This window comes from Mytilus galloprovincialis, chromosome 14 (genome assembly GCF_965363235.1).
Source record: "Mytilus galloprovincialis chromosome 14, xbMytGall1.hap1.1, whole genome shotgun sequence".
NCBI classification, from domain to species: Eukaryota; Metazoa; Mollusca; class Bivalvia; order Mytilida; family Mytilidae; genus Mytilus; species Mytilus galloprovincialis.
In genome coordinates, this window is record NC_134851.1 from 31,594,033 (window position 1) to 31,619,866 (window position 25,834).

The window sequence follows — 25,834 nt, forward strand, 5'->3', positions numbered from 1 at the left end:
TTTCACCTTAAGTAGCATTAAATTTCTCCTAAGTCACATCAAATTTTTACTCAAGTCACACCAAGTTTCTTCTTAAGTATATCAAATATATGCCTAAGAAGCATTATGTTGCTCAATATGTCACAAAAAATTATCCTCAGGTCACGTCAAATTTCTCCTTTATCTAGTTGCATCAAATTTCTCCTTTAGTACAACGTTTAGATAGTATTTATATACATTAATCAACTGTAGAGCATTTAATTAAGCCATTAAAATGTCAATCTTACTTCAAAATTTACCCTTATATATTTTCTGAATTCATGGTTAATTTAAGTTTCCTGCATATAAAATCTGAACTCGAATAAATTGTACATGATTTCTTTGCTATCTTAATCCTGAACATAAAATGGTCCTTAACCTTTCTTAAATATATATTTTTCTTTTTCTTTGTTAAAAATTAAATAAAATAATAATGTCTATATATAAAAGAAATCTACAATTTTGAATTTTCTAGTTCAGTCTTTCAGAACTGAATTAAATGTCAAAAATTTACCCAATCGGTTAATACTAATTGGCACCTGATATTCCATTGACTTAGTTAAACATTATATAAAAAATTTGTTCTATTGAATTACTGTAATTATTCCTTATTTTCAGATTTTATTGGTTCATGGAAAATGCAATAGTTCAGGAGACTATCAAAAATTAAATATAACAAAATTTCTAATTTGGCTTCTTCAAGGTTTAAATTTCTTAGTTTTATCGAAAATTATGAAAACTAATGAAAAAGATATCAAAGTGCAATTCTTGGAAAGAATATCAAACTGTCCAAAAATGATATTGACCTTAAAACTTCACTTTAGTGTAGTCCGCAAGTTAAAAACTAATTCATCAAAAATGTGCACAAACATATTCTCAAAACTTAATTGTTTTACATTCGGTCTTAGGAAACAAATCATATAAATAAATCATAATTCAGTAGACTCGTCTTCTTTGTTTATATATACATAATCAGAATACACAAATGGAATGCTATTACTACGTAAATACACAACTTCTTCATTTTCCCCAGAATTCAACTTTTTTGATTTACCAGTGTTATTCATTTTCAAACTCTTATTAGATTTGCTATCTGTGTCCTTTAGGTTTTTCAAAGCAATATGTTCATCTGTGTTTGGGCAACAAATACACATCCCACTGTCTGCATCTGAATCAACATAAGAAATATAACTGTCATCCAAATCCTCACCTATAGAGGAAGAGTAGTCTCCCTCAAATAAACTCTTCGATGTTGAAGGTACATGTGGTACTGGGAATGTTTCTAACAGTTGTGGTGATTGGATAAGGCTGTAACGATCCCAGCTATTGGTTGAAACTGTGCTGATCATGCTCTGTCTAATTCTTTGAAATCTTGTGATACCCTTTGACTGACAATAATCTGCAACAAAATAAGTTTATACTACAAATGGAAGTTGCTAGGTTGTGAAATGTACAAAAACTGAACAAATCATATAATCACATGTATTCTATTCTGAATATTTAAGTGATTAGTAGTATCAAGCTTTTAGTGATAATGTTTCACATAATTCAAAAGAGAAACATAAGTTATGCATATAATTTGTGAAAAATACATGTCAATTTCAACACTTTTACCTAATGTGAATTTATCATAATCAAAATCTTGCATGAGGTCAATTATAGAATATATCATTTTTAAAAATGAATATCGGCTGAGGATGAAGTCTGAGGCCAATACATCCTTATACTAAGACTATAATGTTATATTTGACGATGGAAGTTTTTATCAACCTTGACTGGCTATACGGCCCTTGCACAGTCGGTTATGCTATATTGTTAAGGTTAATAAGCCTAAATAGTGCCGAAATTTATTTGATTGGTTGATTCAGTCTATGTTTGTAAATACAGTTAAACATGTGACTCTTTTAGAACAAATCAAATTAGTTAGAAAATATATAAAAAATAAAAATATATCAACATAATAAGTTTCTGTAATATACATTACCATCTATAATTTCTTTTTCTTGTTGTTCAAGTTCTTTTAATGCCAATTTCTTGTGAGCTAGAATTTCCTAAATACACCAAAAAAATCATTTAAAAAAAGATTCAAAATATTTCGGTAATCTCAGTATTATATCTATGTTAAAACTATATTTCTGGGTAGGGTGTCAATTATCTTTGCTTAGGTAACCTTTAATTGATTGACAACAGACTGCTAAACTTTTTATTCAGTGAAATAAAAATAATGTTTTTTTTTAATGCTCACAAAATACCCTTCAAATAAATTTACCTCCAAATATGTCAGTCATGAGACGGGTTGAGTTTTCAAAATGTTAGTCCTAATGCTCTTCAACTTTTGGCCTATTTAACTTTTTTATTTGAACATCACTGAATAAATCTTTCTTAGACAAAACATGCATCTGGTGTATAAAAGTTAATTCATGGTATCAATGATATGTAATATTTTGACTTCAAGCAGATCGATCTTTGGTTTGACTTCCTACTGCTGTTTGTTTAATAGCAGAACAACCATGACAACAGTAATTGATCGATGGTTTAAATTGCAATTAATAAAATAAACTGACCTTTAATCTAAATATTCTGTCATGAAGTTCTACCTTTTTACAACAATCTTCAAACATTACAACCATTCTAAAATTCAAAAATAAAATATTTTCAAATATAATAAAAAACGTGTATCTCTACAAAACTATTCTTTGTTTCATTGTGTGGTTTGTCTTGTGAATATAGATCTGTGCCCTTTACCATTATTCTGACAACAAACTGTTCAGACTTGTATCCAAATCTTGAGGTTTATACCTTTGATCAAAGTGCTTGTAAGCACTGAAGGGTAAAGATAACTTTAATTTATCAGTGGGATTTCAAATTAAACATTACATTGTATAAAGCATTGGTGATTCAACTAAAATCATAGACAAAGGGAGATAACTCAAATTTTAAATTGAATTTAAGCAAAACATTCTGTAACAATAACATCATTGATATGTGTACAAGTTATGTAATTTTCTTGACAAGTAATGATAGGGTAACTATTCTTTTACTGCTTGTAATGGTTGACCTTCACCTTTGATCTTGACCTTGAAAAATATAGAATTCATTTCCCCAATTACTAGATGCAAGATTGGAGCCCTTAACATGTGACGTCTACAAACTAGAACATTAAAAATCATGTTGTGACTTTGACCTTTTAACTTTAACCTTACATTATTACTGGATTCAAACTTAGTAGTTCAACATTTTAGAAGAAATTTTGATTGAAATAACAAGCAATCTTAAATATTTATTTCACATTTTTGTGAAATGATGATAAGGGCTGTTCCAAAAATAAATGTATGGAGGGGGAGGAAGGCACTTTTTATTTGACCCCACCATGCATACATTTTAAATTGGATATTTCATTTAAATGTTCAACAACCTTTCTTAAATAACCACCACCCATCAAATTTCAATAAAAGTGCCTTCCTGCCCCCACTATACAATAAATTCTGGAAAAGCCCTTAGGATTACAATATGAGAAAGGTGAATGGGATGATAAAAGGTATGAAAATAAGAAATTGAAAGAAGGTATGAAAAAAAGAAAGAAAGAAAGCAAGTACCTCATTGAGTCACCACAACCTCTTATCACTCTTACTAATTCTTTATGAGAATTTCTGTCCACCGATTCACCATTTACTGAGAGTATTACATCACCTGTTAAAATAGTATAGTATACATATTGTAAATTAATCAAATGTAATAGAGCCCGAGGGTTCTGATGAACACATATACCCCTTAGAACAACAGTAAACAAGACTATTACAGTGGAGATTCAGATTTCATTTCATAAAATTCCTCGAAAAAAAAATGGTATCCTGCTTTGCTACTAAAGTAGGTGAACCCATAGATATGCTTACGGCGTCAAGCGTAAACCCAGGGCGTTTTCAGGCTTCTTGGCCGCTTCAGAATGTAATAAAATTTATAACAGGAAGGTTTCTAGGTGCAACATGCTAGTGTTTTGGCTTATTATTGTAGAAATTACATGTCAATACATTCTGTAATTCAAAATGTTGGCTTCCTTTAACTTTTGTTTATAGCTATAGATAGTTATCCAATAAGAACGACTGTTACAAAATAATTGCATTAGCATTATTAATAAATCAAAGATAATAATGAAAACTGTCAAATCTATAACTTTTTGCTACTAGCCCTGTGAGATTTAATTTTCATTATACACACTTATTACTTGTTTCACTTGATAAATAATCTTAATGAAACTTGATACAATGAAAATAAAGAATGCATAAGTTGTTAAACTTAGTGTACACCAACTTGTAATTCGAAATATTGGAAAACAGGAAGTATGTATATGTCTAATAAAATCAAACAAGTGTTTACTGTACATAATACTTATTTTTTTTTATTTGAATAAAGAGCATGCCTACATATGTTTGCTCATATCTATGCGCTACACATCTTAGTCATATTTCACCTTTGTGTTAAAGTAAATTCAGAAATTATTGTATTATTGAAGACTTCAACTAAAATGCACGATTATTTTTTGCAATTTCAAGAAAAGCTTCATACAGATATTTGTATCCATGTATCCATGGTGTTGATATTAGAATGTAAGTTGTTATTATTGCAGAACTTGCAATGTTGTATAATTGGCATGAATAACCTTGCACTAATTTTTGAATTTAGATTTTTTTTAGAAGAGATTTATACATAAAATAAAACTTCTAGTGATTTTCTCTATTTATAATGTAACCCTACCTTTCCTCATTCCAGCCATGTATGCTGGACCAGTAATCTCAATGTAGTCAACATAAGTCATTATTTCAATCTCGTTCGTTTTCTTGTGTTTAATGCCATAAGTCTAAAATAAGAAATAACATCAAATAATGAACCATTTGTTGTGTAAGTTTTGAGGAATGCTGATTTGTTTTGTTTTGTCTTTTCTTTTTTTTTTGGGGGGGGGGGCATGGTGTTTTTTTCTACTACTAGATGTTGATGTACTGTGACCTTTAGTTCTTAATTTCTGTGTCATTTGGTGTCTTGTGAAGAGTTGTCTCATTGGCAATCATGCCACATCTTCTTTTTTAAAAGATGTAATTTTTTAAATTGCCCATTGGTATCACCCCCCCCCCCTTTTTTTTTTACTCAAATCTTACCTGCAGAGTAAAGCCCCATGAGTTATTTATTTTCTTCAGGAATAGAGTGCGCCTTTTAGTGTTGTCATTGGGATGGCTCTTTATGGATCGTTCAGGCTCTAAACAATGAAGATCAGCACCGATAGAGCTACTTGACGGAATCATTGGGATTTTCTGAAATAAAATTAAAATACTATACATAAAATCTTTGAGAGCATTTGCTTAACAGAAAATTTAGCTTTGCCCTATATAACCATGATTTTTTTTTTTATATCTTTGAACCTATATATATATAACCATGATGGCTTTTAATTCAGATGCCAGTCATATATATCATTCATTAAAGAAAAAAATCTACAAGTCTGTGATATGATTGATTGCTGGGTACTATTGATAAAAATAAAAGAATGTGTAAGAGGACAGGAATGCCCCTGTTGAAGCTTCAAGCAAATGGAAATTAGGACAGAAGGAAGGATAGGCAGAAAGTCAAGGTTGACATTCTTTGCCTCTTCGCCAACAGCAGAGGCATAATAATTAACTGAAACATTTTTAGATGAAAATAATAATTGTATGTATTGTTTGGAGCTATTAAAAGAAATACTTAATGCTATAGGCATGTTAGAGCTCATGGTAAATTCAATTTCTAATTCACAGGATTTCATGCTTGTTAAACTTATTATTCACTTTGTTTTAGATGAATCGTTGAAAAACCAATGATCATGACGCTATTTCTATTTTTTTCATTCATTGTAAAATAGCCATTCTATTTCCTTTTCGTCAGTACACATCTCCCCTCTTTACAACTCTCATATAAATGATCATGATGATATAATGATCGATATATATATATACCGAAGCTAATCAATCATAAAAGTAAAATCTATAGTAGCCCTGATGTACATATCATTTACAATTTTCAAAGTATACAATGCTAAGAATAAACAATATTTTCTGCTATTGACAAAATATTTTGAGTACTAGTAAGCATGCTGATGTTACCAATCAATAGTGTTATAAGAAATATAGATAGAATTCAATGAAAACTGGCCAATTCTTATTGGGTTTATCAAATCTAGAACTGGAGTACAATGTGACAACAAACATATCTTGTATTGCCAATTTCATTGTGATGTCCAGCATATGTACCCCATTTTGATTGAAAGTATATTTTAAATTGCAAAGCAAACGAATTTCAAATTATAATTCACTTTCTCTCATCTATCATTGTCTATTCATTAACTTGTGACACTTTTCCTATATTATTTTATTGAATCAACAATTTATGCCAAAGGATTTGTGCAATATTTGATCTCTTATAATCAGTAATGTTCCTAACTTTTCAGAAACTGAAACCAGGTGCTCCGCAGGGCGCAGCTTTATACAACCGCAGAGGTCGATCCCTGAACAGTTGGGGCAGGTATGGACAACACATTTAAGCGTGATACAGCTCTGAATTTGGATTGTGATCAAATTTTTGACATTATATGGGTTTTTTACACAAAACAAATGTCAAGATTTTACAAATCAATTAAAGATTTTCTTCAAACTTATTTAAATCTAAAATTAAATAGTTGACACAGCATAGGTTTCTGACACAGAATGAATGTGGTCTTATGAACTTAAATTTTTGTTTGCCTTTGAGCAATTCACTATGCTGTTGAATATTAATCCTGTCAAAAAAATGTTTGAAGAAATTTTCTTTTTATTTATGAAATCTGAAATGAGAACAAGTATGGACACAACTTTTAAGTTTGATACAGCTATAAATGTGGATTGTGATTAAATAGTTGACACAACATAGGTTTATGTCACATTATGAATTTGGTTTAAGAAATGAAAGTTTTTAAATTTAATATTAAACTATTATGGTTCAATATCCAAAATGTAAATAGTCATGTCTGGCAAATGTCCAACATACATTATCTAAAAACATTTTAGATAAGATAAGGAAAAAAAGCTTCATCAGCAACATTTTATATTGGCAAATTTCCAATGAAGTTATTTACATAAAGTTATTGGCAAATAAAAATAGAAAATGACATCATAGTCAGGTCTTTCCAACATATATAATCAACTACTATTCTATACAAAGAAAGATAACTCCAATTGAAAATTAATTGCTATTGCACAAAATTGTGCAATTAGATATTTCTTGCTATTGTGCAATACTGTGCAATTGAAAATTTCTTGCTATTGCGCAATACTTGATATGGAATCCTGATTTGGACCAACTTGAAAACTGGGCCCATAATCAAAAATCAAAGTACATATTTAGATAAAGCATATCAAATAAGCCCAAGAATTTAATTTTTGTTAAAATCAAACTTAGTTTAATTTTGGACCCTTTGGACCTTAATCGTAGACCAATTTGAAAACTGGACCAAAAATTAAGAATCTACATACACCTGTAGTTAGATTTGGCATATAAAGAACCCATTTATTCAATTTTTGATGAAATCAAACAAAGTTTAATTTTGGACCCCCATTTGGACCAACTTGAAAACTAGGCCAATAATTAAAAATCTAAGTACATTTTTAAATTCAGCATATCAAAGAACCCCAAGGATTCAATTTTTGTTAAAATCAAACTAAGTTTAATTTTGGACCCTTTGGACCTTAATGTAGACCAATTTGAAAACGGGACCAAAAATTAAGAATCTACATACATAGTTAGATTCGGCATATCAAAGAACCCCAATTATTCAATTTTTGATGAAATCACACAAAGTTCAATTTTGGACCCTTTGGGCCCCTTATTCCTAAACTGTTGGGATCAAAACTCCCAAAATCAAACCCAACCTTCCTTTTATGGTCATAAACCTTGTGTTTAAATATCATAGATTTCTATTTACTTATACTCAAGTTATGGTGCAAAAACCAAAAATAATGCTTATTTGGGCCCCTTTTTGGCCCCTAATTCATAAACTGTTGTGACCTCAACTCCAAAAATCAATCCCAACCTTCCTTTTGTGGTCATAAACCTTGTGTTTAAATTTCATTGATTTTTATTTACTTATACTAAAGTTATTGTGCGAAAACCAAGAATAATGCTTATTTGGGCCCTTTTTTGGCCCTTAATTCCTAAACTGTTGGAACCAAAACTCCCAAAATCAATCCCAACCGTCCTTTTGTGGTCATAAACCTTGTGTCAAAATTTCATAGACTTCTATTCACTTAAACTAAAGTTATAGTGCGAAAACCAAGAAAATGCTTATTTGGGCCCTTTTTGGCCCCCTAATTCCTAAAATGTTGAACTATGTCCAGTGCACGATGTTTTGTCGATATTGTCAACATCGCAATGTCAACTTTATAGTGTCGTTATTGTGTTTACATTGTATCCTATCAATATGTTCTATACCTTTCTGCTTACATCGTTCACATCGTATACATCGGGATGTTGACAATATCGTGTCGACATCGTGTTTATATTGTATATATATAGAGTCTATAGCTTTTTGTTTACATCGTTCACATCGTATGCATCGCGATGTTGACAATAATGTGTCAACATCGTGTTTATATTGTATTTATATATATAAAGTCTATACCTTTCTGTTTACAACGTTCACATCGTATACATCGCGATGTTGACAATATTGTGTCAACATCGTGTTTATATTGTATATATAGAGTCTATACCTTTCTGTTTACATCGTTCACATCGTATACATCGCGATGTTGATAATATCGTGTCAACATCGTGTTTATATTGTATTTATATATATAAAGTCTATACCTTTCTGATTACACCGTTCACATCGTATACATCGCGATGTTGACAATATTGTGTCAACATCGTGTTTATATTGTATATATAGAGTCTATACCTTTCTGTTTACATCGTTCACATCGTATACATCGCGATGTTGACAATATCGTGTCAACATCGTGTTTATATTGTATTTATAGATATAAAGTCTATACCTTTCTGTTTACATCGTTCACATCGTCTACATCGCGATGTTGACAATATTGTGTCAACATCGTGTTTATATTGTATATATAGTGTCTACACCTTTCTGTTTACATCGTTCACATCGTATACATCGTAATGTTAACAATATAGTGTCAACATCTCGTTGTTGTTGTATATACATTTTTTTTCGTTCTTTTTTTTTATTAAGTTAACATGGTTAAGCAGTTAGTTATATAGTTAAAATTGTTTTCCATTTTTCATGTCGGCGTCTTTTATTGTTAACTATGCCATATAAACTTTGCTCTATGTTAAAGGCCATACGGTTATCTATAGATGTGCCAGTTAGTATGCATTTACTGGAAATTTTACTTATTTGCAATCATACCACTTCTTTTTTTATAAATACCTTTCTGTTTAAATTGTTCACATAACAATGCTAACAATATTGTGTCAAAATCGTGTTTATATTTTATATTGAGTCTATGGTACGTATATAAACGTTAAACTAACTGCATTAATTTTGTTTGCACCTGTCCTTAGTCAGGAATCTGTCGTTCAGTAGTTGTCGTTCGTTGAATTGTTCATACGTGTTTCTGGTTTCATGTTTTTTTTTACATTAGACCTTTATTTTTTCTGTTCAAATAGTTTTACACTAGTGTTTTTTTGAGCCTTTCATAGCTTGCTACTCGATAAAAACCAAAACTCCGTATTAATGTCAAACCTATAGGGGTATACTTATAAAAGATGTAACTTAAATAAAAAGTTGTCTCATTTGAACTTTTACCGCATCTTCTTATATGTATACATCGCTATGTTAACGATGTCAACGATGTAAACAATATATAAGAGTTCAAACAATGTTAACAAAGTTGACTAGATATCGGTTTAATATTGTGTACATTGCGATGTTAACGATGTCAACGATATAAACAATATATAAGAGTTTAAACAATGTCAATGATGTTCACACGGCATCGTTTTAACCTTGTAAACATCACGATGTTAACGATGTCAACGATGTAAACAATATATAAAAGTTCAAACAATGTCAACAATGTTGACACGACATCGTGTTTACATTGTATACATCGCAATGTTAACGATGTCAACGATGTAAACAATATATAAGGGATCAAACAATGTAAACGATGTTGACACGACATCGTGTTAACATTGTAAACATCGCAATGTTAACGATGTCAACGATGTAAACAATATATAAGGGTTCAAACAATGTAAACGATGTTAACACAACATCGTTTTAACATTGTATACATCGCGATGTCAACGATGTATACATTATATAAGGGTTCAAACAATGTAAACAATGTTGACACTATATCGTGTTAACATTGTAGATATCGCGATGTCGACAATATTGAATAAACATCCTTCACTGGACATGAATGAACTATGTCCAGTGCACGATGTTTTGTCGATATTGTCAACATTGCAATGTCAACTTTATAGTGTCGTTATTGTGTTTACATTGTATCCTATCAATATGTTCTATACCTTTCTGCTTACATCGTTCACATCGTATACATCGGGATGTTGACAATATCGTGTCGACATCGTGTTTATATTGTATATATATAGAGTCTATAGCTTTCTGTTTACATCGTTCACATCGTATGCATCGCGATGTTGACAATAATGTGTCAACATCGTGTTTATATTGTATTTATATATATAAAGTCTATACCTTTCTGTTTATAACGTTCACATCGTATACATCGCGATGTTGACAATATTGTGTCAACATCGTGTTTATATTGTATATATAGAGTCTATACCTTTCTGTTTACATCGTTCACATCGTATACATCGCGATGTTGACAATATCGTGTCAACATCGTGTTTATATTGTATTTATATATATAAAGTCTATACCTTTCTGTTTACATCATTCACATCGTATACATCGCGATGTTGACAATATTGTGTCAACATCGTGTTTATATTGTATATATAGAGTCTATACCTTTCTGTTTACATCGTTCACATCGTATACATCGCGATGTTGACAATATCGTGTCAACATCGTGTTTATATTGTATTTATAGATATAAAGTCTATACCTTTCTGTTTACATCGTTCACATCGTCTACATCGCGATGTTGACAATATTGTGTCAACATCGTGTTTATATTGTATATATAGTGTCTACACCTTTCTGTTTACATCGTTCACATCGTATACATCGTAATGTTAACAATATAGTGTCAACATCTTGTTGTTGTTGTATATACATTTTTTTTCGTTCTTTTTTTTTTAATAAGTTAACATGGTTAAGCAGTTAGTTATATAGTTAAAATTGTTTTCCATTTTTCATGTCGGCGTCTTTTATTGTTAACTATGCCATATAAACTTGAACTATGTCCAGTGCACGATGTTTTGTCGATATTGTCAACATCGCAATGTCAACTTTATAGTGTCGTTATTGTGTTTACATTGTATCCTATCAATATGTTCTATACCTTTCTGTTTACATCGTTCACATCGTATACATCGGGATGTTGACAATATCGTGTCGACATCGTGTTTATATTGTATATATATAGAGTCTATAGCTTTCTGTTTACATCGTTCACATCGTATACATCGCGATGTTGACAATATCGTGTCAACATCGTGTTTATATTGTATATATATATATATATAAAGTCTATACCTTTCTGTTTACATCGTTCACATCGTATACATCGCGATGTTGACAATATTGTGTCAACATTGTGTATATATAGAGTCTATACCTTTCTGTTTACATCGTTCACATCGTATACATCGCGATGCTGACAATATCGTGTCAACATCGTGTTTATATTGTATTTATATATATAAAGTCTATACCTTTCTGTTTACATCGTTCACATCGTATACATCGCGATGTTGACAATATTGTGTCAACATCGTATTTATATTGTATATATAGAGTCTATACCTTTCTGTTTACATCGTTCACATCGTATACATCGCGATGTTGACAATATTGTATCAACATTGTGTTTATATTATATATATATAAAGTCTATACCTTTCTGTTTACATCGTTCACATCGTATACATCGCGATGTTGACAATATTGTGTCAACATCGTGTATATATAGAGTCTATACCTTTCTGTTTACATCGTTCACATCGTATACATCGCGATGTTGACAATATCGTGTAAACATCGTGTTTATATTGTATTTATATATATGTAAACCTCAGATCTGTGTACGACCTCAAATCTGTGTCCGTTTCTCAAATCTATGCCCCATCGTGACGTCAATCGCTAATTTATGTCCGTAAAAAAGATTCGGCCTCAAATCTGTGTCCGATTTTCAATCGTGACGTCATTCGCAAATCTGTGTCCGTTTAAAAGATAAGGTCTCAAATCTGTGTAATGTATTTTCCAATTTGTTTCGCCATGCGCAAAATTTATGCCCGTCTTATAAGTTCCGCCTTATAGGTTTTTTTATTTCATTAAGTAATTTCCCATAATTCAATATTAAGTTGGTGTGTGTTCTCCATGTATGTGCAAGAGCTGAAGTATAGTATGCGTTTAAAAAAATCCGGCTAAATTATTTAGCTGGTATTTATAATATTGTATCAACTACGGTCTTATATTCTTTTTGTTTTATTAAGTCATTTTTCGATGTGTGTGGTTTAAAAAATCTTTGCATGCGTGGGTTATTATTATATGACGTCTTTAAGATGATATTTATTTTACTAAAAAAGACTGCAAAGAATGAATTTTTTGTTTGCAACTTCGACGTACTTCGTTTTGTCTTATGAATTTGTTCATATCGCTGTTTCATTGACATTTATACCACTTTATCTATGTTTTTCCTTGAATACTAGTATCAAAAAATCATTCTAAATTGACAAAAGTAAAACGTTCTTTATATTTGAAATATTTGTGAATCACAATAAAACATATATCAATTGTTTGGTCTTAGCTGATATCTATTTAGTTCAAATGTAAAACTTGTAATAATGTCTTTAATAACGAAAATATTTCCCCGAGAAGATTCATTCTTTATGTTTTGGCACATTCCTTCTCTCCAGAAACCAAATGTAAACACTGCAGTCCCTTAGTTCATGGCTGGATTTGAATTATAAATATTCCCCAATAGTAGTAGTAAGTAAAGATATCCGATAATTGTCAGAAAACATTTCAAGAGGATAAATCTGTAGTTGACGTTTTTGAAAATATTCCATCAGTCCACTATTCATAACAGATTTTCCTCCAGTTTAAAAAACAAATTAAACCATGTGTATAAATAGATAAAATGTTAACCTTGCTTTTGTCATGTAAACCACTTCAGTGACGGATCCAGGGGTGGGGTTCCGGGGGTTGGAACCCCCTTTTTTTGGCCGGTCAATGCATTTGAATGGGAGCATATAGTTGGAACCCCCCCCCCCCCTTTTACTCTGGGTTGGGATTCCCCCCTTTTTAAAATGGCTCGATCCGCCACTGCACTTGTTTAATGTTTGTTCGGTGTGAGTTAATGCTCCGTGTTAAAGGCCGTACTTACACCTGTAATTGTTAACTTTTCATTGTTTACTTGATGACGTTTTGTTATATGTTTTACGTCAATGAAAGGACATAGATTTGAGCCAAAAATGGCCACAGATTTGAGTAAAGGACATAGATGCAAGACAATACAGGACATAGATTTGGAACGTCTATGACGCAATATTAAAAAGGACATAGATTTGCGGAAAGGACATAGATTTGAGGCTTACATATATAAAGTCTATACCTTTCTGTTTACATCGTTCACATCGTATACATCGCGATGTTGACAATATTGTGTCAACATCGTGTTTATATTGTATATATAGAGTCTATACCGTTCTGTTTACATCGTTCACATCGTATACATCGCGATGTTGACAATATCGTGTCAACATCGTGTTTATATTGACTGTATTTATATATATAAAGTCTACACCTTTCTGTTTACATCGTTCACATCGCATATATCGCGATGTTGACAATAGTGTGTCAACATCGTGTTTATATTGTATATATAGTGTCTACACCTTTCTGTTTACATCGTTCACATCGTATACATCGTAATGTTAACAATATAGTGTCAACATCTTGTTGTTGTTGTATATACATTTTTTTTCGTTTTTTTTTTAAATAAGTTAACATGGTTAAGCAGTTAGTTATAAAGTTAAAATTGTTTTCCGTTTTTCATGTCGGCGTCTTTTATTGTTAACTATGCCATATAAACTTTGTTCAATGTTAAAGGCCATACGGTTATCTATAGATGTGCCAGTTAGTATGTATGTACTGGAAATTTTACTTATTTGCAATCATACCACTTCTTTTTTTATAAATACCTTTCTGTTTAAATTGTTCACATAACAAATTTGAATGCTAACAATATTGTGTCAAAATCGTGTTTATATTTTATATTGAGTCTATGGTACGTATATAAACGTTAAACTAACTGCATTTGTTTGCACCTGTCCTTAGTCAGGAATCTGTCGTTCAGTAGTTGTCGTTTGTTGAATTGTTCATACGTGTTTCTGGTTTCATGTATTTTTTACATTAGACCTTTATTTTTCCTGTTCAAATAGTTTTACACTAGTGTTTTTTTGTGCCTTTCATAGCTTGCTACTCGATAAAAACCAAAACTCCGTATTAATGTCAAACCTATAGGGGTATACTTATAAAAGATGTAACTTAAATAAAAAGTTGTCTCATTTGAACTTATACCGCATCTTCTTATATGTATACATCGCTATGTTAACGATGTCAACGATGTAAACAATATATAAGAGTTCAAACAATGTTAAAAAAGTTGACTAGATATCGGTTTAATATTGTTTACATCGCGATGTTAACGATGTCAACGATGTAAACAATATATAAGAGTTTAAACAATGTCAATGATTTTCACACGACATCGTTTTAACCTTGTAAACATCACGATGTTAACGATGTCAACGATGTAAACAATATATAAAAGTTCAAACAATGTCAACAATGTTGACACGACATCGTGTTTACATTGTATACATCGCAATGTTAACGATGTCAACGATGTAAACAATATATAAGGGTTCAAACAATGTAAACGATGTTAACACAACATCGTTTTAACATTGTATACATCGCAATGTCAACGATGTATACATTTTATAAGGGTTCAAACAATGTACACAATGTTGACACTATATCGTGTTAACATTGTAGATATCGCGATGTCGACAATATTGAATAAACATCCTTCACTGGACATGAATGATAAACTTTGCTCTATGTTAAAGGCCATACGGTTATCTATAGATGTGCCAGTTAGTATGTATGTACTGGAAATTTTACTTATTTGCAATCATACCACTTCTTTTTTTATAAATACCTTTCTGTTTAAATTGTTCACATAACAATGCTTACAATATTGTGTCAAAATCGTGTTTATATTTTATATTGAGTCTATGGTACGTATATAAACGTTAAACTAACTGCATTAATTTTGTTTGCACCTGTCCTTAGTCAGGAATCTGTCGTTCAGTAGTTGTCGTTTGTTGAATTGTTCATACGTGTTTCTGGTTTCATGTTTTTTTTTTACATTAGACCTTTATTTTTTCTGTTCAAATAGTTTTACACTAGTGTTTTTTTTTAGCCTTTCATAGCTTGCTACTCGATAAAAACCAAAACTCCGTATTAATGTCAAACCTATAGGGGTATACTTATAAAAGATGTAACTTAAATAAAAAGTTGTCTCATTTGAACTTTTACCGCATCTTCTTATATGTATACATCGCTATGTTAACGATGTCAACGATGTAAACAATATATAAGAGTTCAAACAATGTTAACAAAGTTGACTAGATATCGGTTTAATATTGTGTACATCGCGATGTTAACGATGTCAACGATATAAACAATATATAAGAGTTTAAACAATGTCAACGATGTTCACACGGCATCGTTTTAACCTTGTAAACATCACGATGTTAACGATGTCAACGATGTAAACAATATATAAAAGTTCAAACAATGTCAACAATGTTGACACGACATCGTGTTTACATTGTATACATCGCAATGTTAACGATGTCAACGATGTAAACAATATATAAGGGATCAAACAATGTAAACGATGTTGACACGACATCGTGTTAACATTGTAAACATCGCGATGTTAACGATGTCAACGATGTAAACAATATATAAGAGTTCAAACAATGTCAACGTTGTTGACACGACATTGTGTTTACATTATATACATCGCAATGTTAACGATGTCAACGATGTAAACAATATATAAGGGTTCAAACAATGTAAACGATGTTAACACAACATCGTTTTAACATTGTATACATCGCGATGTCAATGATGTATACATTATATAAGGGTTCAAACAATGTAAACAATGTTGACACTATATCGTGTTAACATTGTAGATATCGCGATGTCGACAATATTGAATAAACATCCTTCACTGGACATGAATGAAAATGTTGGGACCAAAACTCCCAAAATCAATCCCAACCTTCCTTTTGTGGTCATAAACCTTGTGTTAAAATTTCATTGATTTCTATTCACTTTTACTAAAGTTAGAGTGCGAAAACTAAAAGTATTCGGACGACGACGACGACGACGCCAACGTGATAGCAATATATATACGACCAAAAAATTAAAATTTTTGCGGTCGTATAAAAAATGGGTTTGTTAAAACAAATAACATATGACTTGAATATTAAGTCAGTCAGTCACAGTCCATGCACTATGTTTTTTGGTGTTTTTTTTTAGCTACATACAGAGCAGTGTATAAATTCACTTACCTAGATGCATTCGATCATTATCTATCAAAATTAATTATACAGTCACGAATGTAACAATAAGTTACTCGACTGACGGGGAAAGACACTTCCTTACATCATTGTGTTTTTCCTTTAATTTTTCAATAATTGCACAGTTACAACATTGTACAAAAAGACAGGAAATTCTGATTATAATGATACGATTTTCCTGTACATTTAATCTTAACAATAGATCAATTATCTTTTGCTTGTATAACAAAGAGATGCAGGATGAGGACAAAATAACCTTAAATTTACCTTTTAATGTTTTAGCAGTTTACAAACCCTGCTATCAATATGAATATGTATAAAAAAAAACTCAAGCCATGGATCTCTGTCATAAAACTTTACTTAGTGCTTGGAGAACAACATTTATGATCCAGTATTTTGATTAGTTGAAAGTTCTGAGTACATCAGTACAATAATTGATAAATTTGTATAACTGCAATACTGCAAGGTCACTTCCTATTAAACCTAAAAATTAAACATGATCAAGGAGTCCTTATGTTAATAAAAGTAATATTGTTTCATCATTTGAGATGACTGTCAAATGATATATAAACCAACACTAAATAGCTAAATCTACTTTTGTCAAGTATGCCATTCACATAAAATTGTACTTCATGTGTCAAATGTATCATGTGTACATGTATGATGCCAATAATAGAGTATTTGATACATAATACATGATTACTTAGTAATCTAACTACATGTTCATCACGTACATGTTTGTCTGAATTGGGTACTTTGTTTCTGTAATCTTAAAATTTTAGGTTGTTTTTCTCTTTTTTTTTAAATTTATGGCCATATGCATTAATTTCATGATTTGCTATTGGATATATTAAATATATATAATATAAGCACCACATTTGATATTTCTGCTGACATACTGGAAACTGAATTGACACATTTAACATTTTATCTGCATTGAGGTCTTGAAACTTTTCCACTTTTTTTCAGGAAATTATTTCTATTAATTTTCTTTACAATCTATTCAGCACAATATTTTTTTATTATGACTATAAAAGTTCAAATATATAATATTTTGGCACAAATATATATTATTTAAATAAAATTAGTAAAATTTTTTGTAACCCTTGAAAATTAATCTAAATTGGCTGTTAACCAAGAGATATGTTTACAATTTTATGCAAATATACATGACTTTCTTTGATCTATATAATTTGTTATTCAAAATAAACATTTAATCCATTTATATATATTAAATACTATGATATACCCTTACATCATAAATACACAGGTAAAGCTCTATATCAAAAAATTATCATTTATATACAAGTATATAACTATATATTGGTTAGTCATGTTTAAAAGGTCATCATGCATGGGGTTATCTTGTTCAGATCAATCTTAATTTACAAAATATAACAAACATCTTGTTTTCACCATATGTTCATGTTGTTTAAATAAATTAAATGAGCACAATTTGTTAATAATTTTTTAATAAATTTTATATGCATCTTATGTTACATTCTTAGGCTACATTTGCTGTTAACATGCATGGTTAATGAAATATGTTTTAGAGTACATTGAGTTTTATTGTTTACAGCACTAAAAATGGCAGAGTTGGTCTAAAAATGTAAAGGTTTCTCTGCCTGGAACTGCTGCTTTGAGTGGAAATGTTTTATGCTGACTATCATGACTATCAAAAATATTCTGTCTCAAATTTGTCATGTTTGTTACTGAATATTTTGAAACTAATATGTTCAGCCATATACAACATGTACAATGATGAATATAGAAAAATAAGAAAATTAGAAAATCTATCACATGACAAATTTACTGAAAAGGTCTTAGATTGGGTCTTAACTATAATTAAATAAAATTTCTTCTACTGTGAAAGTACTTTAATTCATGGGTATCAATTTTCGGGGTTTAAACAACATTTACATGTTCGTCGGTTTTTAACTTCGTGGATTTTAGTTTTCTTAAAAAAAGAAGGAAAAAATTGAAGATAATCATGATAATAGAAACGAAGATTACAAATTGAATAGATTGAAGGAAATTGGATAAAGTCATCCACGAAAACCATGAAAATTGGTTCCCCACGGATAAAAGTACTTTCACAGTATACAGTCCCATCAGAATGCATGTAGCAAAACAAATCTTGAGTAAAAATAGAGAAGTTAATTTTTAAACAGAATCAAATGTCAACCTCGTACTTTATTTGGCTTTTTTAACCTTTTTTCAATCGAATGACACTAATTAGTCTTTTATAGACGAAACATGCATCTGGCGCAAATACAAACTTCCAACCCTGGTATCTATGATGAGTTTATTTACCAACTAGACAGTTACTTTGTACATTTCCTAAATACATTGAAATAGAGAAATTTAATATAGCACTTTCTCAAGAATGTAAGTTTAAAACTAAACTCATTATTATCAGATTATAAGAGATATACAAGATCAGTCATTCTTAAAAGTCAATAATCAGATGATTTTAAAAACCTGGATTAAATTACAAATCATCAACCACTTTTAAATGTTTAAAGTAAAAATTAATCATAAATCCAGAACTTGAACTTAATTTTGTTAGCAATTGGGGACTTTCTATATATACACATGGAAAAAAGTATTGCAACACCAAATTGAAATTGAAATTAAAAAAACACTCTTTATTTTTTTGTGAGGGCTATTCCAGAAAAAAATGTATGGGGGGGGGGGGGGTTGGAAGGCACATTGTATTAATAATACATGGATGATGGGTATCAGAGCAACTTTTCACACTATAATGCACTACAAGTCTCAATTACAATTGTCTGGGTGGCGGGTGCTGACAAAAAGTGCCTTCCAACCCCCCCATACATTTTTTTTCTGGAATAGCCCTGATATACATGATATAATTTGGTAAAATAGAACTAGTTAAACATTAATTTAAGTATCACCTGAGTTTAATCAAATAATATCTACTCGATAAGTTTTTATCTGCACATGCAGCTACTGTACCCGTAAACAGCAAAACAGATGTTTTTATCCTCATTGTTCTCAACACTTTAAATAACCAAGTTTTTAAAGTTATGTGATTGACACCTTGTAATGGGTCCATGACAACTCTTAACTGCAGCAAGATGGCAGATTATCAGCATGAGAGAAGCAGGTATGTCGCGGTAAGGCCAATTAAAATTAATTGATAGATTTTCATCCCCGCCCGCCCCTCTGAAATCGTCCCGCCCCAATTTTTTTTATTTTTAAAAAATTACGATTTCCAGATTTTATTCATTTCCGTTTCCGGTAACCATCACAAATTTCGATTCCTTCAGAACTTCCTGTTTCAAACTTCGGTTTTCGTATTTCTTCGAGTAATTTAAAATGATTCTGCAGCTCTATGATGACAAAATCATCTACCGAGAATAGAGATTGATTACGAGAAGGGTATAAAATAATCGGTTTACTAGTAATACGCTGTGTCCAAGAACGCAAATCGCGGCATGACAAACTTCTGTGGTTAGAAAACCGTTGATTTTTTATTGATAAAATGACTTTGTGGCAGAAATTTTGGACTGTGAATTATATCCAATGAGAAAGAACTTGGAACACATTGTTACAAAAACATAACTGGATTAAAAATATTGACACAAGCACGAACTTGTTAGATTTATGACAGTATAATGAGTTCAAAAAGTCGGCAAACATACATTTAGGTTTACCCATGGCTATTGTTTTTTTGTTGACAAACAGAAAACACCTTCTGTCCCAGTATCCTCAATAGAGTCATAAAACATTTTCTTCTGTTTTGTTAAGTTCGTGTTTTACATCTTAATCATATTTGCATCTACAAGAAGAATCTTAAAAACACCAACCCTATTATTTTCAAAACTGTTTGAGTTTTCATATTATTAGGTCTTTCCACTTTTCGTGGAAAGACCTTTAAATTTGTTTTTCTTCTGATTATTTTTTTTTTTTTTCTCTTCTGCCGTCTGAGATGCTTTTTTGTCTTACAACATATCGAATGGATTTTTTGGCCAATGATGTTGTACAGTAATGGGGGTTTTAAAACTCACCCTGTGTGACCAAACACTTATTCTTATAGGAGTTATCTCCCCGCATCCCCTTTTTCTTGTTATCGCTATATCTCTAAAACCGTAAAAGATTTTAGCAAACTGTTTTCACCAAATTGTTCTACTCTTGAGAATGATTTGGTTTATTTTGACTTGAGTGATCGGAAGACAGCTTATGGGAGTTATTTCCCTTGAAAATTTTAGATAGGCGATTTGTTGGATAATTTCATACGTTATAAGTTGGAGAGGCCTACAGTATTTTGATATGAAGTCCTTGGTCCATTTGAAGGAAATTGAGGTCAAGGTCATGTTCTAAATTTTGAATTTTGCTTGTTATCGTTATTCCACAGAAACTGTGACAGTAAATGATATGATGAGTTTGCCAAATAACTGTTTACAATAAAGCGCAACTTCAATCTATTTCAGTCAAAGTGTTTTGGTTAACCCTTTTAGGAGTTTTCTCCCCTTATGTATTTCAAATCAGTATTTCTCCACAACCATACAAGTGATTGACCTCCTGTCTTCCGTTTTGAGTTCACTGACCTATGACCTTGAAATTGAGATCAAGGTCGAAGGTCAAGGTCATGTTATAAATTTTGAATTTTGCTTGTTATCGTTATTCAAAAGAAACTGTTACAGTTAATGATATGATTTGTTTACCAACTTACTGTTTACAAAAAGGCACAACTTCAAACTATTTCCGTCGAAGTGTTTTGATTAACCCTTAGAGGAGTTTTCTCCCCTTATGCATTTGAAATCAGTATTTCTCCACAACCATACACATGATTGACCTGGGGTCTTTTGATTTGAGATCACTGACCTATGAACTTGAAATTGAGGTCAAGGTCAAAGGTCAATTTGACGTTCTAGATTTTGACCTTTGCTAAAAATTATTTTCTGTTCGTAATAAAACAATTCTTCTGCATTTACCTATTAATCTCATTTTTTTTTTATATCAGTTTGATTTACAACATAACATCAACACGGAGTGACATTTTCAACATCGTTTTTTAAATTTAAATCTTATTATCGAGGTGGAAAGACCTTCAATTGTTCTCTGAAGAATTGGTTTTTAATTCTGTACTCATAATTCTTTTATTGCATACCAATGCATATTTGTTTCATTTTATGGAGACAAAAAAAAACATAGCTTAGAAAGACAAATAAATTTGGTGAAGGTAGTCGAACTGAAGAGAGCATTTCTCTATGTTTTTGCTGTCTACTAAAAATAGGTTTCTAAAGCAGCAATTACATGTGGAACAGTGGTTGCCAATCAGAGGTATTTATTTACCTTTGAAAAATTATATACGATTCCTTATACATCTATGATATATTAAAGCTTGATTACACTTGCATATATGAAGAACAAGTCACAAGAGGGTTTCATAAGAAATAAAAATTAAAATATAAAATCCTCCCACCCGCCCCATTTTTTTCAAAAATTTGGATGAAAATCTACTAATTAATTTTAGTTGGCCTAACAACTGCACGTATTGTTGGTCATCACCATTCCACTATAAGTCGTTGTTTTGAGAATAAAAATCAGGCAATAAACGATGTTAAAGACCTTCCGAGATAATGAAGACCCCCTATACCATTTGCATAATGAAGGTTGCTCAGAAGGAAACTCATTGCATACAAGACAATCCTAAAAAGAGAGTGGTGGGCATACAGGAGCCTTTTAACAAGAACTGGTCGAGATCGACTCATCCCTACTGGTTATCTTGCGATATTAAAGAACATTTCGGAGACAATTGCTTACGAACAGACACACAGTTTTCCGTATCCAATGTAGTGCAGAGCTCGCCTAAGTTGGAAATTACCATCGTGGAGGAAGATCCATTGTTCCAATAGAATTCGGTTCATCTTTCTTTGCCCGATTGTAGCCCGGATTTGAACCATATCGAGCATATATGGGACACTATTGGGTGGAAAGTGCGCGAAAGGACACCCCAGTTCAAACACATCATGAAATAAACAATGCCCTTCATCAGAAATGGTTGCTGCTACCTTAGCAACAAATTAGTCGATTTATGGCAGGAATCAGAAGACGTTTAGATGAGGTTATCCGTTTGAATGGAGGCTGTGCACAAAGTACTAATTCTTTGCCGTATAACGATCAACCATGATGTCAACAGTCATATGAAAATTAATTTTGAAATGTCTGACATTGTAGAGTTCGACTACAGTAAAAGTTGTAAAATGCATTTTTTTGTACAAAAAACACTTCATTTTGTTATTAAAATTGTGGTTATATAAATCATTTTTTTTCAATTATTTTTTGTTCATTTCAATGCCAATATTATCATAAACTATGTTTCAATAATATTATACAAATATAGATGTATCTATGCAAATCAATATTCTTTTGCCTTATTAATGTATGCTCTGTATGCCCCTTGTGGGCCCTCAATTGGAAATAAAATATGTTCTGATCTGTTCTGTTCTGTGAACCCGTCCCCATATCCCCCCCCCCTTTTTTTTTTTACAAAAAACTACAAAACAAAATTTTTAATCATCACCAAAAAGTATACAGATCTTTAGAATAATATAACTAAAATGTGTATTAAGTTCAAAGAAATAATCATAAATTGTTTTTGAGACATGGCCGACATGTGAAAAAAACACACCCATGTTTTAGTTACTAACTCAAAAAGTTTATAAATCTTATTTTCACCAAAAGGTATAGAGATCGTTTGACCATTTGACCATCATAAGAAACAACTGTATTAAGTTTCATGAAATTTAAATAAGTGCACGATTCCCTAGTTACGGTGCAACATGTGGATACTGGACAGATGGTCGGATGGACGGAAGACAGACATTTGAATACCATAATACGTCGCTTCAAAATTTTGATGGGCATATAAAAAATTTAACCATTATGTGGTTGCCAGTGATCTCTGTAATATTGCGGGTCCTTAACATGTTATCTGAATTAAAGTATACAACTATATGTAAGACTTATTTTAGCCTGGATTTTAATTATTGGTATTGTCATCTGATAAAGTCATGCTGATTATAAGATGCACAGTTTTCTCTGCTTTCGAAATCTTTCTGTTTGAACCTGTTGACCTAGAACTTATCAATTATTGGTAATATTAATTATTTAGAAAGTAAAAAAGGGCCTGGAATGGAGTAATTTTTAATCAACAGCATTGTCCTATATTAGTTATAAATAATGTTGATATCTTTGATTTACCGTTTTTTACATCATGCCAGCAATCAAATTGAAAGCTGTACGCCTTATTTTAAGTCTAGATTTTTAGTATTTGTATTGTCATCTCATAAAGTCATCAAGTCATGCTGATTAAAATACTACAATAGGATGCAATGTGACAATGATTGAATTAAGTAATATAAAAGGCAAACGAGTATCTGAGTTTTACCTAAAATTGTACATTGTACTTAAGTAATAGGCCTTATGAGCGAGTTATCATCCCTAGTAAATATATACTTACTGATTTTTATGTAAATACTATCAAGGTGCCCAGACTTTAACTTTTTTAATCATTGTTATTGGCCAAAGTAGTGTTGTTTTTTTGTTTAAGATGCACATGACTCAATAACATGCAGGAGACCACTTTCAAGTTAAGTTTTACACCAGAAAAGTTCCATTATGGGCACCTTTTTGTCTTCATTTGCTAGAGAGGGATCCCCTGTATGCCTGCGCTAGAAAAGTGCATTATGCATCATTGCGATCTTCATTAAATTTATGCAACTGGAGGACCACAGACACTTGTTTCTATGCATGGGAAGGTCGACTATCCATGTAAATAGAAGCTTCTATTTATATGGATAGTCCACCTTCCCATGGATAGAAACAAGTACCTGAGTGGATGACCTAGAAATAATATTTGTTCCATAAGTACTGGATCAAATACCCCAATGACAGCAGTGCATATTATAAGAATTTAATTTGCCAAAACATTAATGCAATATAGCATCCAATTTTTTCAACCACTCGTTCAACCAGGGACAAAAGTGGTAATGCCCCTAAACGCAATAATGATTTTCACCAAAACCAGTTTTTGATGGAAATGCAAAAACTTGAAAGTATGTGGTCTATTGCAGACTCCGACTTAAACAGAACAGAAGAAAAACATGAGTGAAGCAAATTAGTAAAAAGTAATGAAAGTTGGTAGGGAGTATTACATGTAAGAGTTGGTCTGGGGCGATTAAGCAATGATTGAGTGCAGTGGCGGATCCAGAACATTTCCTAAGGGGGGGGGGGGGTGGGGGGGGTGGGGGGGGGGGGGGCACTGACTGACCTAAGGGGGGCCTGCTCCAGTCATGCTTCCAATGATTCCCTATATAATCAACCAAACTTTTCCCACGAAAGGGGGGCCGGGCCTGGATCTGCCTATGGAGTTGAGTTCAGTTGTCCTGGATTTTAAAACACTTTAAAAACCTTTTGATCCGCCCCCTTTATTAACATTATTGTTTCCGTTAAACTCCATTACATATTCTTTTGAAAATAATAGCATTATATTTGATAAATACATACTTTCATTGTTATTTAGTCCAATGCAAGTACAACATCACATGGTTTCTGTAACTTTAAACTCTTATTCGGTTATTGAATTTTAGTTATGTCCCTTTAGTTTCTGATAGCCAGATATCTAATGACCATGATGACTTAAATTTAATATGATCAAACCTTTTTATCTTGTTTCCAACTTAAATGGGACACCATCTCCATGGTATTCACCCATGTCATTTCTACGAAACTGTCATCCCGTGGTTTAGGCAGGATTTATGTTTAAACTGGTGCTAATCTCCGCCAGTGCGAGTGGCAACCTGAACTTGCCGCTTAAGCACCCTGAAATAAAAAGACTATTTTAAAAATTATAATCTTCTCATCATACATAATCATAACAAATTGATGATAGTCAATTTATTTATTCATGTTTATTAGAATAAATCTAAAATGA

At 31.5% G+C, this 25,834-nt stretch overlaps 1 protein-coding gene across 1 annotated transcript; it reads right to left on the reverse strand.

The window, feature by feature from the left end:
- On the reverse strand, positions 1-25,732 carry LOC143059459 (cytohesin-interacting protein-like). The gene is made up of 7 exons (XM_076232960.1): positions 25,561-25,732; positions 5,169-5,321; positions 4,771-4,873; positions 3,615-3,708; positions 2,583-2,649; positions 2,003-2,069; positions 1-1,417 (listed from the first exon to the last, which is right to left on the reverse strand). The coding sequence occupies exons 1-7, from the start codon at positions 25,618-25,620 to the stop codon at positions 948-950; spliced, it is 1,014 nt and encodes a 337-aa protein (XP_076089075.1). The 5' UTR covers positions 25,621-25,732; the 3' UTR covers positions 1-947.
- Positions 25,733-25,834: the final 102 nt, after the last annotated feature.